The 14,451-nt window shown below is 45.1% G+C and overlaps 1 protein-coding gene across 1 annotated transcript in view; it reads left to right on the top strand.

Annotated features, from left to right (window-relative positions):
* Positions 1 to 2,603: 2,603 nt before the first annotated feature.
* Positions 2,604 to 14,451, top strand: part of CACHD1 (cache domain containing 1) — a gene marked incomplete at both ends in the record, with an annotated part of 197,494 nt that continues 185,646 nt past the window's right edge. The window contains 1 exon segment of the mRNA XM_084242212.1: positions 2,604 to 2,861. Within this exon segment, the coding sequence (XP_084098338.1) occupies positions 2,604 to 2,861 (258 nt within the window).

Below are 14,451 nucleotides of genomic sequence, written 5' to 3'. Positions count from 1 at the left end.
TGAGTGTAGCCAGTACAGTCCCTAGCTTGGGGAGTGGGTGACAGATTTAGGTTCAAAGTGGAGAAAGCAGGAATGCGTTTTAGGTCTGGTTTATATAAAGGAGAGAAGCCAGTAAACGGTCGGTTTTCCAATTCAAAGAGGAGGTTGAGCTTTGTTTACAGGTTTATAAAACTCTGACGTCTTGGTGATAATTGAAGACATAGGTGTGTATGAGAGTTCTTGAAAATAACCTTTGAGTGGAAAAAGAGGACATAGAATTAAAATCTCCAGAAACATGTTCTTAAGAAATATTAATGTACAAAAGATGGTCAAAGAAGGAGAAGCCATTTTGAAGGCATTTCAGGATAGCTTAGAAATGTGAGACAACTTTGGTGATGGAAACTCTGAAGAATCCAATATAAAAAAATCATAATGTTAGTCAAGTCACCATTATTATTTTTGTTCTTTGCTTAAAACAGTACATGGATTATTTAAGATTAGCTATCACATGCTAAGAGATAACAATAAAAAAATTTATAGGATCATCTGTCTATCAAGTATCGATTCTAAGAACAGAAAACAGGTAGACTTTTTTTTAATCCTACTATTAATTCCAGAATCATTTTTAGAGTACCTACTACGTTCTTGGGACTAAGCTAAATGTGGGTGATGGATCAGTCCCTACCCTCTACAAGTTTACCTTAGTTCCAGTTTCTGTGAGTCATGCAAAGACCCATCACTGTGAGATGGCGCTGCAAGAGTCCGATGTGCCTGTCCCAAGAGCGGCAGTGTCAGAAAAATGAAAACTATTACATAGCAGAGACCACACGGACCGGAAATTGAGAACAGAGAAATAAAAACAACAAGGTAAAATGGGCGCGGGAACGCTTACAGGAGGTGAGTTTTTAATACAATATAGTCGACGTAAAACAGAAGGTTTTGCGGTGAAGAAGAAGAGCTCTCAATCCAGGTTCTGTTCCTGCGAGCTGGCCCCCGGAAAGTCCCTCATTTTCTGGGCCAGGCTCTGCTCCTTGGAAGCTGCAAGCAGCAACCTCACAGACTGGGAAGAATGGCGGCCTTGCCTTCGCCCCTCCCAGCCCCTCCACCATCCGCTAGTTCCAGGTGCTTCCAACAGGTGATTTCTCAGAGAACCTGGGCGAGCAGTCAGGAGCCGCAGGAAGGTGAACCTGGTCTCCCCGAGCTTGGGAGACGAGGCGGTGCGGGGTGAACTCCGGTTCAGTGGTTTGTGTGGGCTTTTTCCTTTTGTTTTTTGTTTTGATGGGATCAGATGGTTCATTTCCAAAGAGACAGAAAAGAACTGTCGTATTTAAGAGCAAAAGCCTCGGAGTCAGCCTTGTGCTTATATTCTGGATCTGCCTCTTATCCCCTGGGTGACCTTCGACAATTTATTCCATCTCTCTAAGCCTCAGTCTTTGTTACCTAAAAATTGGGGATAAAGACACGTACCTCATAGGGATGTGATGGGGATTAAAGGATAATGTGCACAAACCCCAGAGCCCGGTGTCGGGCACAGAGTAACTGGTTTTCTTAAAAAAAAAAAAAAATGCTGCTCCGCCGAGGGCTGGCTATTGTTATTAGGATCCGCGAGGGAAAGCGGCGGACGCACCAACGGCGCTGCCTCCTCCCCAAATCTCCGCCGGGCAGAGAGCCAGCGTCCTAAAACTTAAAGGGACTTTACAGGGGTGAACCCTGGCTCGGGGGGACCCCGGGGCGCCGGGCGCGGGCGGCGGCGGGGAGAGCCGGCCGGGTCGCGGTCCCTCAGAACCAGAGGGTCGCGGTGGCCGGCCCCGGGCTGGACCGGTACCCGGGCGGAGCTCGGCTCGGCGGCCCCGAGCGTGTCGGGGGCCGGGGGTGGGGGGCGGTTCCGAGGCGGGAGCGAGGGAAAGAGGAGGGGCGACCGGGGGAATTTCCCCGCCTCTCTCGCTGGTTCCATAAATCACCGCAGCTGCGGCGGCGGCCGAGCCGGGAAGTGCACGGAGCCGGGGCGCAGCGTGGTGGCACCAGACACCTCCCTTTTCCTCAGCGCTTTCTTTCTTTTAGTTTTTTTTTTGTGTGTGTGTGTGTGTGTGTGTGTGTGTTTTGTTTTTTTTTTAACCTCCCCCTTTCCCTCCTCGCCCGGGTGGCTGCTCCAGCCTCTCAGCAGCCGGGTCGCCGCTCCCCGGCGGGTGCCGCCGCGCGCCCCCGCCCTCGCCTCAGCCTCCCGGCTGCGCCCGGACTCGGGAAGCGAAAGCGCGTCCGCGCGCGGCTCGGTCAGTCAGCTCCGCGGCCGCGCGGCCCGCGTGTGGGCGCCGCCGCTCTCCCAGACGCCCGCCGCGTCGCGCCCCGGGGCAGCCCCGGCGCCCGCGTCCTGGGGACCGCTGGGGCGGCCGCTTCCTCTCCCGCCCGCCTCCGGAGCCCGGCGATGGTGGCCGCCCGCGCTCCCGCGCAGTAGCCGGGCGCCCCCTAAGTTTGGGCGCCGTCGCTGCCGCGGCGCGCTGAGGCGCCTGCAGAGAAGGAAGAAAGTTTTGCGGGGTGCGCCGAGCGGGCCCTGGGCGCACCTCCCGTTGTTCGCTCCCCGCTTCCCGGCGCCTGGAGCCCGTCGGCGGGGAGTGCGGGGAGGCCGCATGGCTCGCGAGTCGGAGGAAGAGGAGACGGCGGGGGCGGCCGCCCTGGCTGGCTGCTGCCGGGGCTCGCCCGACCGGGCCGGGGCCGGGGCCGGGGCCGGGGCGCGGCGGCCGCCCCTGTGGCTGCTCTGCCTCGTCGCGTGCTGGCTTCTGGGCGCCGTGGCCGACGCGGACTTCTCCATCCTGGACGAGGCGCAAGTGCTGGCGAGCCAGATGCGGAGACTGGCGGCTGAGGAGCTGGGGGTTGTCACCATGCAGGTAAGTGACCCCCACCTCGCGCTCCGGAATTTGCCGGGCTTGTTGCCTTTCCCCTCTGCGGGGAGTCGGGTCTCATGCTGCTGTGCAGATCCCCTTGACCGTGCAGCGACTTCTCTGAGGAGCACAGACCCTTTGCGACTACACACCAACTTCTCGTCCATGCCCCAAGGCACTCCTCCCTTTCTGCTGCAGAATTCCTTGCCCTTTGCATGCGACCCATGCGCGCGCGCGCACACACACACACACATGCTCTTTTACACACACACACACACACACACACACACACACACACACCATGCTCTTATCTGGGCAGAGATTCTCCGATTTCTGTTGCATTTGCACATATTTCTCCTGAAGACTTTTTCCCTCCCCGCCACCCTTGCAAACTCTGCTTCCTTCTTTGTGTACCCATCCCGGAGAAGACAGCCGGCCTGGCTCAGTTTTCCGAGCTGCCACCCCAGCCCTTGACACACTTCCTCTCGTCCGCCTGACCCTGGCGCACCGCACGGGAGGGTGCGCTCCTGGGCTCCAGGGCCACCTGGGTCCGGCGGAGAGTGGACTCTGCGCTTCTCCCTGCCCGGCTGTTGGGGGAGAGGCTGGCCTGGTAGATTCCTAGTAAATTCCTGAGTGCTGTCCTGTTTAAGGGACTTGTTGTTGTTGTTGTTGCTTTCCGCTGTTAATGCTGTTGGTTGCAGGCCGTCTGCTACCTGATGTTTGTATTGTGTTTGGGGGGAGGGAGTGCGGGAGGAGAAAAAGGGAACACGGTGCGTAAGTGTGCATCTTTTCTAGCTTGTTTACCACTTCAGCCCTCCGTAGGAGAGGTGGGGGCTTAGCAAAGATTGACTGCGGCTAATAAGATATCCTGAAGATGCTACTAATAACCAAAAGCACTAAATATTGCTCAACAGCAACCATCGGGAGAGCCTACCCGGCCATTATTTTAATCTTCTGGTCGCAAAGGTCCACTATTAGGCGAGGTTAAGGTGACATTCAGATTCCGAAGCCTATGCTATAACATTCTTCCGTAAAATAACCCCATTTTTTTCAAGCATTCTAACAGCAGTAAAGGTGATGAATGTAGTCTTCGAAAGAGCGAAGTTTCCAGGAATGTACTCTTGAAATGGGTTTCTGATTACGATTCTGCTGTGACCACCCTTCCACCTCCCACCGGGAGAGATGTTTTCAGTCTGGGATTCAAGTTTCTGACGTCTTTTTTTTTTTTTTAAACCTCACTCCATAGCACATTTCCTCCTCCTTTCTCCTCCCCAGAGGATACAGTTTTCCTGAAGTCAGTTTTTCAGACCTCTTATAGTGTGGTGAAAGATTATTGGGATGAGGAGTGGATAGTTTGCTTGAAAAGGTAGTTGTGTGTTTATTTTCAGACACCCAGCCCTGAAGTGCAATAGTGTCAGATTTTTCTTCCTCTGCATAATAGACAAACTTTTAAAATACATCATCTAACTGTCCTATGCAGATCTTTTGTGTTTAGATTCACTTATAGTTTTTCCCATATGCATGATTGCTGACAGAGTTTTTAGGCTTGAAGTAACTCTTAGAGGAAATGGAGCTAAATGGCAGGGGGAAAAAAACCGAGAATTTCCCACACATACTGGTGAATGTTTCAGTTAATTGTATTTTTGCATAGAGACACCTCTTAATAAAGGAAATTTAATATATTGCAATTTGGGACTGCCTGATAGGTATTTGTCGTCCTCACCCCATCACTAAGGGATCTTCAGGGTTTTTTCCCCTCTGTGGGTAAAGCTAAGGACTTGCTTTCCCTAAGATGCTGACAGCAATTTTACTGTTTCTCACTGGGTCTTTGACAAAAGGTGAAATCGGATCCCAACACATTGTCATTCAGGTAAAGATCCAAAGGAAATGTAGTTTTAAAAGGCTTCGCTGTTGAAAAGGAGACACTTTAGAAAAAAAGAGCTGGTCGGTGGGGGGTTTGTGCCCAAATGGCCCTTTATCTCCTCCCTATTGGCCTCTTTCTAACACCTTTGCAACCTCATTGTGGAAACTGACCTCCTGGGGACAGGGTTTTTTTGTCTGGTAAAATGTGAAGTGGTTTCTCTCCCTTTTTGAAAGGAAAAGCACATACTGTATTTAAATTCCTCTTCTGGAGCTATACACTGATCTGCCACTCCATTTGGGAAAATTGGGGAGAGTCCCTTTAATTTGTTAGACTGCTGGCTTTTTGGAGGGAATACTTGTAAAATAATATCTAAGGCAGGTTAGATTTCTGACCCTTAATAACAAAGATTTTGAACCTAACATTTTCCTTTGTAAACCTTTGGGATTTGTTCAGTGGGTTTGAAATTATGTGGGTTTAGCTACCGAAAGTGCAGATTATATAGTCATATCCTGTGGAATGTTGGATTTTGTAAGTAACTGTAGAGCTAATTTGTTGAGAGGTAGGTTACTTCATGTGGTCATTAAGGTGTGGGGTCAGACCCAAATGCAGATATGAAGGACTTAGAAAGGGCCTATGTCTCTTTGCAAGAAAAGAATGTCCTCTCTTGCTTAAGGGATTGACTTCTTTCATTTGACCTTGGCATTTCAAGCATAGTACCGGCTTTTTAGGGCAGCATCAAGAAGATGGGAAACTTTCTGTAGTCTGTATGTAAAAAGTCTGTTTTTGGTTGCTTCTCCTGCTCCAAAAATTGTCCAAAGACAATTTTTAATTTTGAGAAATAACAAAATAGCCCTCAAACAAGGCCTGCTGCATTATTTTGAATGGCAGCACATCACTGCTCATGGGAGGTTGCAAAGGGTAATTTTACAAAAACAAAAATTAGGCTGCCTTTCAGTGCTGTAGTTTCCCATGGCATAGGTTTTGTTCTTGCCGATAGATCACGTGTCAAGCTGTCTTCTCATGGAGGCTGCCCACTCATGTATTTTTGTTGTTGTACTCGCTAATATTGGACCAGATAAACCAAACTTTCAGTGACTTGCACCAACTAATTTTGCCTGAGATCCCAGAAAGCTGCCACAGAATACTGTGTGGGTCCCCTCCCCACCTCACCCCCAACCCCAGCAGACATCACACATCCTGGGCAAGAGTAAGAAACCTAATCATCCACTCCTCAGGGGTCTGGTGGAGTGAGCCATGGATGTTGAGATCTGGGGATCAGTGTGTCTGTGTCCAGGGAGACTTGGATTTTGCGTATTCATTCATGCAACAAGATTTTATCGAGCAGCATCATGGAAAGTGTAAAGAATCCCAGCTGGTATTTGGTTCCTAGCTCTGCCACTTATAAATTGAGCGGTCTTTATTGTAAAATTGGGGAGGATGATTCTTCCTACATATTTGGCTCGGTGGACTGAATGGAAATAGTGTATGCAAAGGCGCTTGTTCATGTGAAGCTTGGGCTGGGAGGTGTTGATGGTGCTGTTGTTCTTGAATGGAAAGATAGTCCTTGAAAGTTTACTGTGCACAGAGCACTCTGTTAGGTGTTTAGGGGAATTACAATGAGGTCTTCTAGTGTGACCCTTTAAAGAACTTATAATCTAGCAGAGGAGGTGAGATTGCACAGTTAAAACAGTTAAGTAACAATGCTTGCTTGTTAGAAAGCATATCTGGCTCTGGGAGTCATTTCACCAGGCACTTATAGGGCCCATTTAACATTATATGACAATACAGGCTTCCTAACAGCAAGGGCCTGGCACTTGGCCAGTGTGCCTGCCTTGATGTTAGCTCTAATACAGCTCTGCTGGGCTGGCCATAGTCACTGCACTTGGCAGACATACCAGCAGGTTGGTCAGACAGCTGCTGTAGGGGCTGGAGGTAGGGGTGAGCAAAAGAAATAACCTGAAGTACAAACTAGAGCTTCAGTTCAAATTGAGAAAGAGCAGCGGCCAGACCAAATGCGACTTCAGGAACTGAAGGGCTCAACTAGGGCTGAGGTGTTTGGCTAAAAATATAGAGCAGCGTTGTTAATAGTGACTGCAGCTGAAAGTGAAAGAGGAGTCCTTCTTTGTAAGCAGTGGAACTGCATTGCATGCATTCATTGTTCAATTTTGCATACATCCCATAGACTTTTGCACATATCCCACAAACTTTGGCTTCTACACCATGAGGGACCTTGGTTTGACTAAACTGGGAACACAAGGTGACTAAAGCCTGGTCTATGCCCTCATACTTTCAAGTAATGATGGAGACAGATACAGAAAGAGGCGTTACGTGTGATACACTGGTTAGCAAGAGCTATAGAGGTGTTAGAGTATACTGGATTATTACAGCGGTAGAGAGAACTGCAGGGCATTTGTGGGAGTACAGAGGGCTGCCCAAGCCCATCTGGTGAGGTCACAAAGTCGGCTACTCCTCCCCGTTCAGTGACTGTCAATACACAGAGGCCATCCCTGAAAAGAGCAGCAGCCTCACACAGGAAGGATAACTAAATCAGTAATCACCAGATGTTTCTAATTCTTTTTGGTGGCACTGGTATATCTTGAATACCTGAATGGGTGTGTGGCCCCATGTCTTACCTCATTTCAGAAAAAAAAATTTTGTTGCCTCTACAGTGTGTTAATTTGCATTCATGTTTATGTACAGTTTGTATTTTCCCCTAAATCATGCCCATCATACCAGCAATGGCATGTTTTAGCATGATTTGAATGGGTACTTAGGCAATAGTGGATGTTTTAGGGGGAAACACCTGCATCTGCAGATAACATGGTTTGATTGTATGCCCTGTGTCCTATATAAGCCTATTGGAAAACTTAACTGCCTTGCTGTCTTCTGAAATAACTGTTTGGGGTACAATAAAATTGACCATCGATGGATGATGCTGAGTTGAACTTGGTAAGAATGGACCCACTAAAACACCTGTTCTGATCAACTATCCCTGTCGTGTTTAGTATTTGTTCTACTTCCTCTGCACTAATATCTGCCTTCTCTGGCATCAGCCCTTGTGCTTATGTTTTACTTGCCAATCCTCTTGGGTCTGGAGGGGCCTGGGGGAGGGGAAGGAGATGGTTTCACACTTTATAACTTGGAGCTATTTCTGGTTGCTGCTTGAGGAGTTCCTTCCTTGAGCTTAAGTGGATATGCAGACAGGAACCTTGCAAAACTCTGGAATTTTGGTATTATGTGGAAGGGGATTTATTTGGAACTGGTGTAAAAATATAATGAAATTCAAAATATGAATTGACAACAGTAACAACAGAACTGAAACCAGTCAACAATTTTGACTCAATTATTGATGGTATAACTTCTTGCTATTAAATCACTCTGAACTTTATAGTGTTCTTTTTGCTTCATTTGGTTAATGGAGGGAAATATAGCACAAAGCCTAACATTGGATCAGGCAGTAAACAGAAATATGGCAGTCTGTTTAATGTCAAGTTCCAGAACCTGGAAGGTAACACATGTAGCTTCCAAGCCTGAAGAAACCTAAACCTAATATTTAGAACTTGCCAATTTCATTCCCAGCAGTCCCCTCACCCAGAGGTTACCAAAATGTGGCCCATAGACCTCAGGGATGTGGTGGAAACCACCCTTTGGGGTTAATGAAGAAAATACTAGACCTGCTGTTTACTTACTTTTAAACGTTTTTTATTACAAAGATTTTTAAAAACATACTAAAGTCAAGAGAATAGAGTAGGAATGTCCATGAGATCTTCTCCTGCTTAAACAGTAATCTGTCATCAGCTGTGCACAGGCTGGTTTCATCTCTACCTCTCCGCACTCTTTTCCTTTCCCCACATTGCTTTGAAGCAAATTCCATACCTTCTATGATTTCACTTAAAACATTTTGTATTCATATAACTTGTATATTTTCCATATTTTATAAAATCCACAGTATATTGGTACGTTCACTTATAGGTTTTATTATTAGCAAATATAAGTTATTGGAGGGTATATACTTTAATTTTTACAATGACAATGTAGCTTGATCACAGAAGCATTGCTATGTCTCCTGGTACCTTTGCCCAGCAGTCACCTCAGCCTTTCAAGGTAATACCCAAGCTGCTTTTGAGAAGCATCTCTGGGAGCATTTATTCTCCCTTAGGCATGCCACATGGCCCACATTTTCATATCTGGTTTTCCCCAGAAAGCTGTGAGGTTTCTTACTTGCCTTGTGGCCTCTGCACAGATATGTGATATAGGTTGCATGGATCCCATTTTCCTCTCACTCCTGTTCTCTCACCCTTCCAGAGGAGGCAAGAGTGAGAAAGGGATGGGGCAAGATAAGCTATTAAGTGGGAGAGAGTGGAGGATTAAAGAAGGGAAGCTGGGCTATAAACATCTTTGTCTTGATCAGTCTGTCAGCAAGTATTCACTGGTGCCTCATTGCAGAATTGGAGTCTGGGAGAGAAAGGGCCTCTAGTATTTCCCTTTCAAAAGTTCATGTCTTTTGGGCCTCCCTGGTGGGGCAGGGGTTGAGATGCAACCTATGAGGCAATCTGTAGCCACTGCAGCGCAAGTTCGATTTCTGGCAGGCCAGGGAGAAACCCACATCGGGCAGCAGACCTCTCCTGTCTCGCCCACTGCTCCCCTCAGCAGTGTATTTCAGTCAGTCTGCCTGTTCTTTTCCCCACTCTGTCTCTGGTGAATCCTCTCACCAACTGCATCTCTGGCCTGTACCCCAGTTCTTGTGTTAAAATAAATCTTTAAAAAAAATAAAAGTTCAGGTCTTTTGAGGGAGGCTAAACCAACATGTATGGGTCAAGACACTATAAGAAAGAAATACCAAAAATGTGGGATCTAAATAGTAACTGGAGTCATGATGTGTATAGGTGAGCCAAGTGCAGGTCTGGAGGGAATGGTGTTGGCTGTTGTAAACCAGAGGCCCTGTGCCATGGCTGAAGGCAGCAGGACTTATTCAGCTCCTCCAGATGTGCCAGTGGTAATGTGGGTCCCGGGTTGCCACAGGACTCTGTTTTTCAGGAGAAGCTGGGTATCTGGTTTGTAATCAAAATCTTTTCATTCTTAAAATGTTGGCAATTAATTCAGATTTTTAAAACAACACCGTGTGGGCCAAACCAAATATGTCTACAGGCTGGATCAGTCTGGAGACCACCAACTTGCAGTGTCTAGAGTAGAATTAGTCTGTGGGCTCCGGGAGGTAAAACCAGTGCTTGCCTGTCAAAGTTATGGGACAGCAAGTTTCTGTGTAACAGAAAGGAAAAGTTTCTGACAAAAATGTTCTAAATTGGATTGTTTTGGAAGTGCATCGTAATTACTTTAACAAATAGTTCTTGTTTATGTGCCAGGGAGTATGTTAGGTCTGAGATACCCATCAGTTCATTTCTCATGCAGTAAAAGTTATGAGAGAGGAAGTTCTGGATACTTGGAGAAAATGTATCAGGGATCTTAACCTGTTTGGGGGTGGAGGGAGATTCTGGGAAGCCTCCCAGAAAAAAAAGTGGTATTTGAGTTGGTTAATCAATGTGTGGAGTTCTCAGAAGGCTCCTTGTGATGGCATCTTCTAAGAATAGATAAATAGGATTTCCCCTTCATTTTATTTAAAATGACTAGCAGTAGCTACCAGTGCTTGAGTTGGGACCTAGTTACTTCTTGTGCCCAGGAGCTGTGTATTTGGAAAAGGACTGCTCTGGGAGAAGAACCTAGGAATCTGGAGAAAGCTAGGTACCTAGGAACAGACAAAGTGATTTAGATTCAAAGATAGCAGCCACCAGCTGTCAGCATCTGCTCCATATCTAGTCTTTGCCTCCCCAAGTCCAGTCCAGGAAGGATCTACTCTGCTCGCCCTATTTCTGGCAAGATGACTGATTGCCTGGCTGGCTGCCCACTGTGGTCTGCTCTGAGGGGTTGTACAAACCCAGGTTCAGCAGGCCCACCCTTGGCTTGCCTTTGCTCCCTGACCTCTCACATCTGCAGCCCATTCTGTGCCATGAGAACTGGGGAGTTGTTCCAGAGGGAAAGTCAAATCTACGTCCTTCTTATAGATGAAACATTGAGATCACACCACCAGTAAGTGGTAGATTGAAAACTCACACCTCAGTCTTTATGGCTCTTGAGTTTTGACCCCTTTCACTAACCTGTGAGAGTCTCATTTTTTCAAGAGAAGTTTCCCTTAAATGGAAAGGAAACAACTTAATTAAGGGGCCTTTATATTAGCTTTGGGGAATAAAATGGTTGACTTAGTTATGATTGAGAACTTAAAGCCAGTAGCCTAATTTGACAGCTGACTTTTTTTTTTTAATATTCAGTTATTGAATACCTAAGAGTCTGTGATGCACTGAAAGAAGCACATTAATTCTGAGATTTACTATAATACTAGATTTTTCTAAAGAGCAAATGTGTTTTTAACATGAACCTCTACCACCAAAGCCATCTTTATTTTTTTTTTAAAGATTTATTTTTTAGTTATACAATAGCTGGGGTATAGGCCAGAGGCGTGGGAGGGTGAGAGGATTCACCAGAGACAGAGTGGGGAACAGAACAGGCAGACGGACCGAAAACACTACTGAGGGGAGCAGCGGGTGTCACAGAAGTCTGTGGTGCCATGTGGGTATCTCCCTGGCTGGCCAGGAATCGAACCCATGCTGCAGGGGCTGAGGACAGCTTCACAGCCCTGTGCTCAACCTGCTGTGCCACCAGGGAGGCCCCCAAAGTCATCTTTATTAAAAATAACAAAATTTTAGAGGAGAAACAACTTTAGTTCCTTGGTGTTTATTTATGTAAAAGCCATGGAAGGAAATGCCATCTGAAATTTTCAGGCAAAGTTCTATTTAGGATTTGAATGTCAAGACCTGTACCTTTCTCCTTAGTCATTAAGAGTATGAACTTCTTTCCTTTTTTAGGGATGGGTTGGGGGGCTTTGAAAATTGCTGTATTATTACTTTGGGAGTGTGTTTTTATTTGATGATGAAACAAAATGCCATTTGAATGCCTTTTTATCTCACCCACTTTTCTGAGTTCAAAAGTACTTTCCCGTACTTCAGATAGATATACATATACACATGTATGTTTATGTATACACATACATGTGTATGCACACACGTATGTTATATATTATATAGTCAAATGATTTAGTTAGAAAAGCACACTGGAAACAGTGTGCTTTATTGAAATTGGAGCATGGAAGCCAGGAGAGTAAATTCTTATCTGCTATATGTGATAATGTCCTGGTTCTGGTCCAACCATAATAGTTATTTTAAAGACTTAGTCTGAGCCCAAACTGTAGCACTTTTTTCTTGATTCCCCTTGGATATTTCCTTAAATTTTGTTTTTGCATGGAGTATTTTAAGAGATACTTGGGTGAGGGGAAGAAAATATGGTCTATAAAATGTAAAAAATGATAAATGTTAAAATAAAAAAAAAGATACTTTGGGCCCTGGTGGAAGGGCAGTGAAAGTCTGCAAGCCAGTAAGAAGGAATCTGAATTTTTAATTAGGCTTTGAGTTGTTGCTTCAAAGTGTGGAGCCATCATTAGTGATGTAAGTCTTGTTGCATTAGCAAAGACTGACATTTTACTTCAAACAGGGAGAGTGCAGCTGTCCTGTGCAGATAAAAGTTGCCAAGTGTGGAATAGCAAGGTGGATTGGTAGATAATTAGCTGTCCCACATTACTGCAGTGTGGAAGAAGCCTGCCAGTCATGAGCAGGAAGGAGGAATTATTAGCAGGAGAAAAATCCAAGTGTGTCATAAAGCAATTTGGAATCACTTCAGCTGTGGCAGAGCTGATAAGGCATATGTTAAGAAAACAAGACAAACTGAATCTAGTATGTGATGGCCAACTTTTTTTTTTAAATCTTAATTCAAAAGAGAAATGGCTAGAAATTAATGATCCATAAATACACTGAAGTACAGATTCATCGGTCTGCCCCAACTCTGTGTATAAAATAATTAACCAGCTTAAAATAGTCTTCATATTTCCCTGTCTCTTGAAAATAAAATGAGGATTCTGTATAAGAAAAAAAAAAATCACAGGGAAGCTATAAAGCCTTAACAATTACTGTACTGTGTATGACCATGAAAAGATATTTGAAGAAGAAATTTTGAAGTGTATCGCTTCTCTGATATAAATGTTACAATATTTATAAATGGCTTGAGGATATTTTTATGGCCTAATTGGTAGAATGCCTGTGTATATTTAAATATTAACAGTGTTTCTGTGATCATCACATTCATCTCTGGGAAATGAAAGATGTAGAAAGACCTGTTGGTTTTAAGACACTTTATGGGATTGTTTTGTCCAAGTGGATTGCTCTCTAACCATGGGTCCCTGGCCAGGATACTGAATTTCTTTGTCCTGATTCCATCCATGTTGATTGAATGGCTTTCTCCAAAGCCAGTGCCTCTGCTGCTCAGGCAACCCAGAGACTGGAGTCTCCAGAGGTGTTCAGTACAGGAGGTACTGAAGGCTGGGTGCTGTGCTCTTGGTTAGTGTCTTCTTGGAGAGTTTAGTTTCCCTACCCTGCTGTAGGAGAGAGAGCCCATTTTCTAGTCTTTATTGCTTGCTTTGGTCCTTATGGGGTTGCCATTGGGTTGTTGCTGTCCTGGGTAGTTTTGGAGAAAGCCTGGAGAAATGAGGTTCTTAGCATCTGCACATGATGAGGACTCAGAAATTGTCTGGACCACAGAAAAATTGTGTAGCCGTCTAGCCATCTTTTAGTAGAAAACTTTATAACTCTCTAATAGTTACTTTTCCAAAATTTGTTTTTACTAGGTTTTGTGTGCCTATTTCATTACCTACTCTAGACTTCGAATGAAATATATATGGAGTCTTTAGTGTTTTCGAAGGTATCAGCATATCAAGCACAGTAGGACACTTAGTTGGTTTCAGTTTAATTTTTTTAATGTTAGAGAAAGTTGAGGTAAGCATATTGAGGACCTTTAGAAATCTTTTAAAAAACGTGTGTGTACTTGGAAATTATACATTTAAATTTGCTTTATCCTAGAGGTTAGAATTTATTGATCTGGTTAATAAATTTTATTGCACACATACTATGTGCCTTGTACTATGCTTAGATTTGGATTTAAGTACTTAAACAGAGAGAGACATGGTCTCTATTCTAATGGAATGAACTGCCTGCTAGGGGAAATAAACCTATTTATTTTATTATTTCCTTGTATTGTAATTTTTAAGTAGTAGTACAAAGGAAACAGGCTGTTAGGAAGAGTATTGGGGCATCCTTTAAGAATATGTCCAATATGTCACTTCTCTGCTTAAAGCTCTCAAAAGATTCCCATCTGATTAAGAATAAAACCCCAAATAATAGTGGCCTTCACAGCCCAATGCAATCTAGCCCCAGCTACCTTCTTTTCCCTCCCCCACCAACATCCCATCCAGAGCCCCTACACTGTTCCTCCAGCTCTTTATGGACTCCTGCCCCAGAGCCTTTAAACTTGAAATTCTCTTTGCCTGGAAACAGCAAGAAGGGCCCTCATATTCCTGTACTCCTCCTCACTCTGTCTCCTTACCCTCTTCATTTTATTGTCATGCTCCCTAATCTGCACAGGTAAGTTGTGTATTTATTGCTGTTTTCCAGAGGAATGGGATTTGTCACTTAGAATCACTTAGTAAATACTTTCTGGGCAAAGATAAATGAAGTGACACTTTTAGACTGGAGGGTATGGTAAGGAATCTGTGAGGGGCTAATGGGAAGGAGGATC

This window comes from Talpa europaea, assembly GCF_964194135.1.
Source record: "Talpa europaea genome assembly, chromosome: 9".
In the NCBI taxonomy this organism is placed as follows: Eukaryota; Metazoa; Chordata; class Mammalia; order Eulipotyphla; family Talpidae; genus Talpa; species Talpa europaea.
This window is presented reverse-complemented; position numbering and strand designations above follow the sequence as displayed.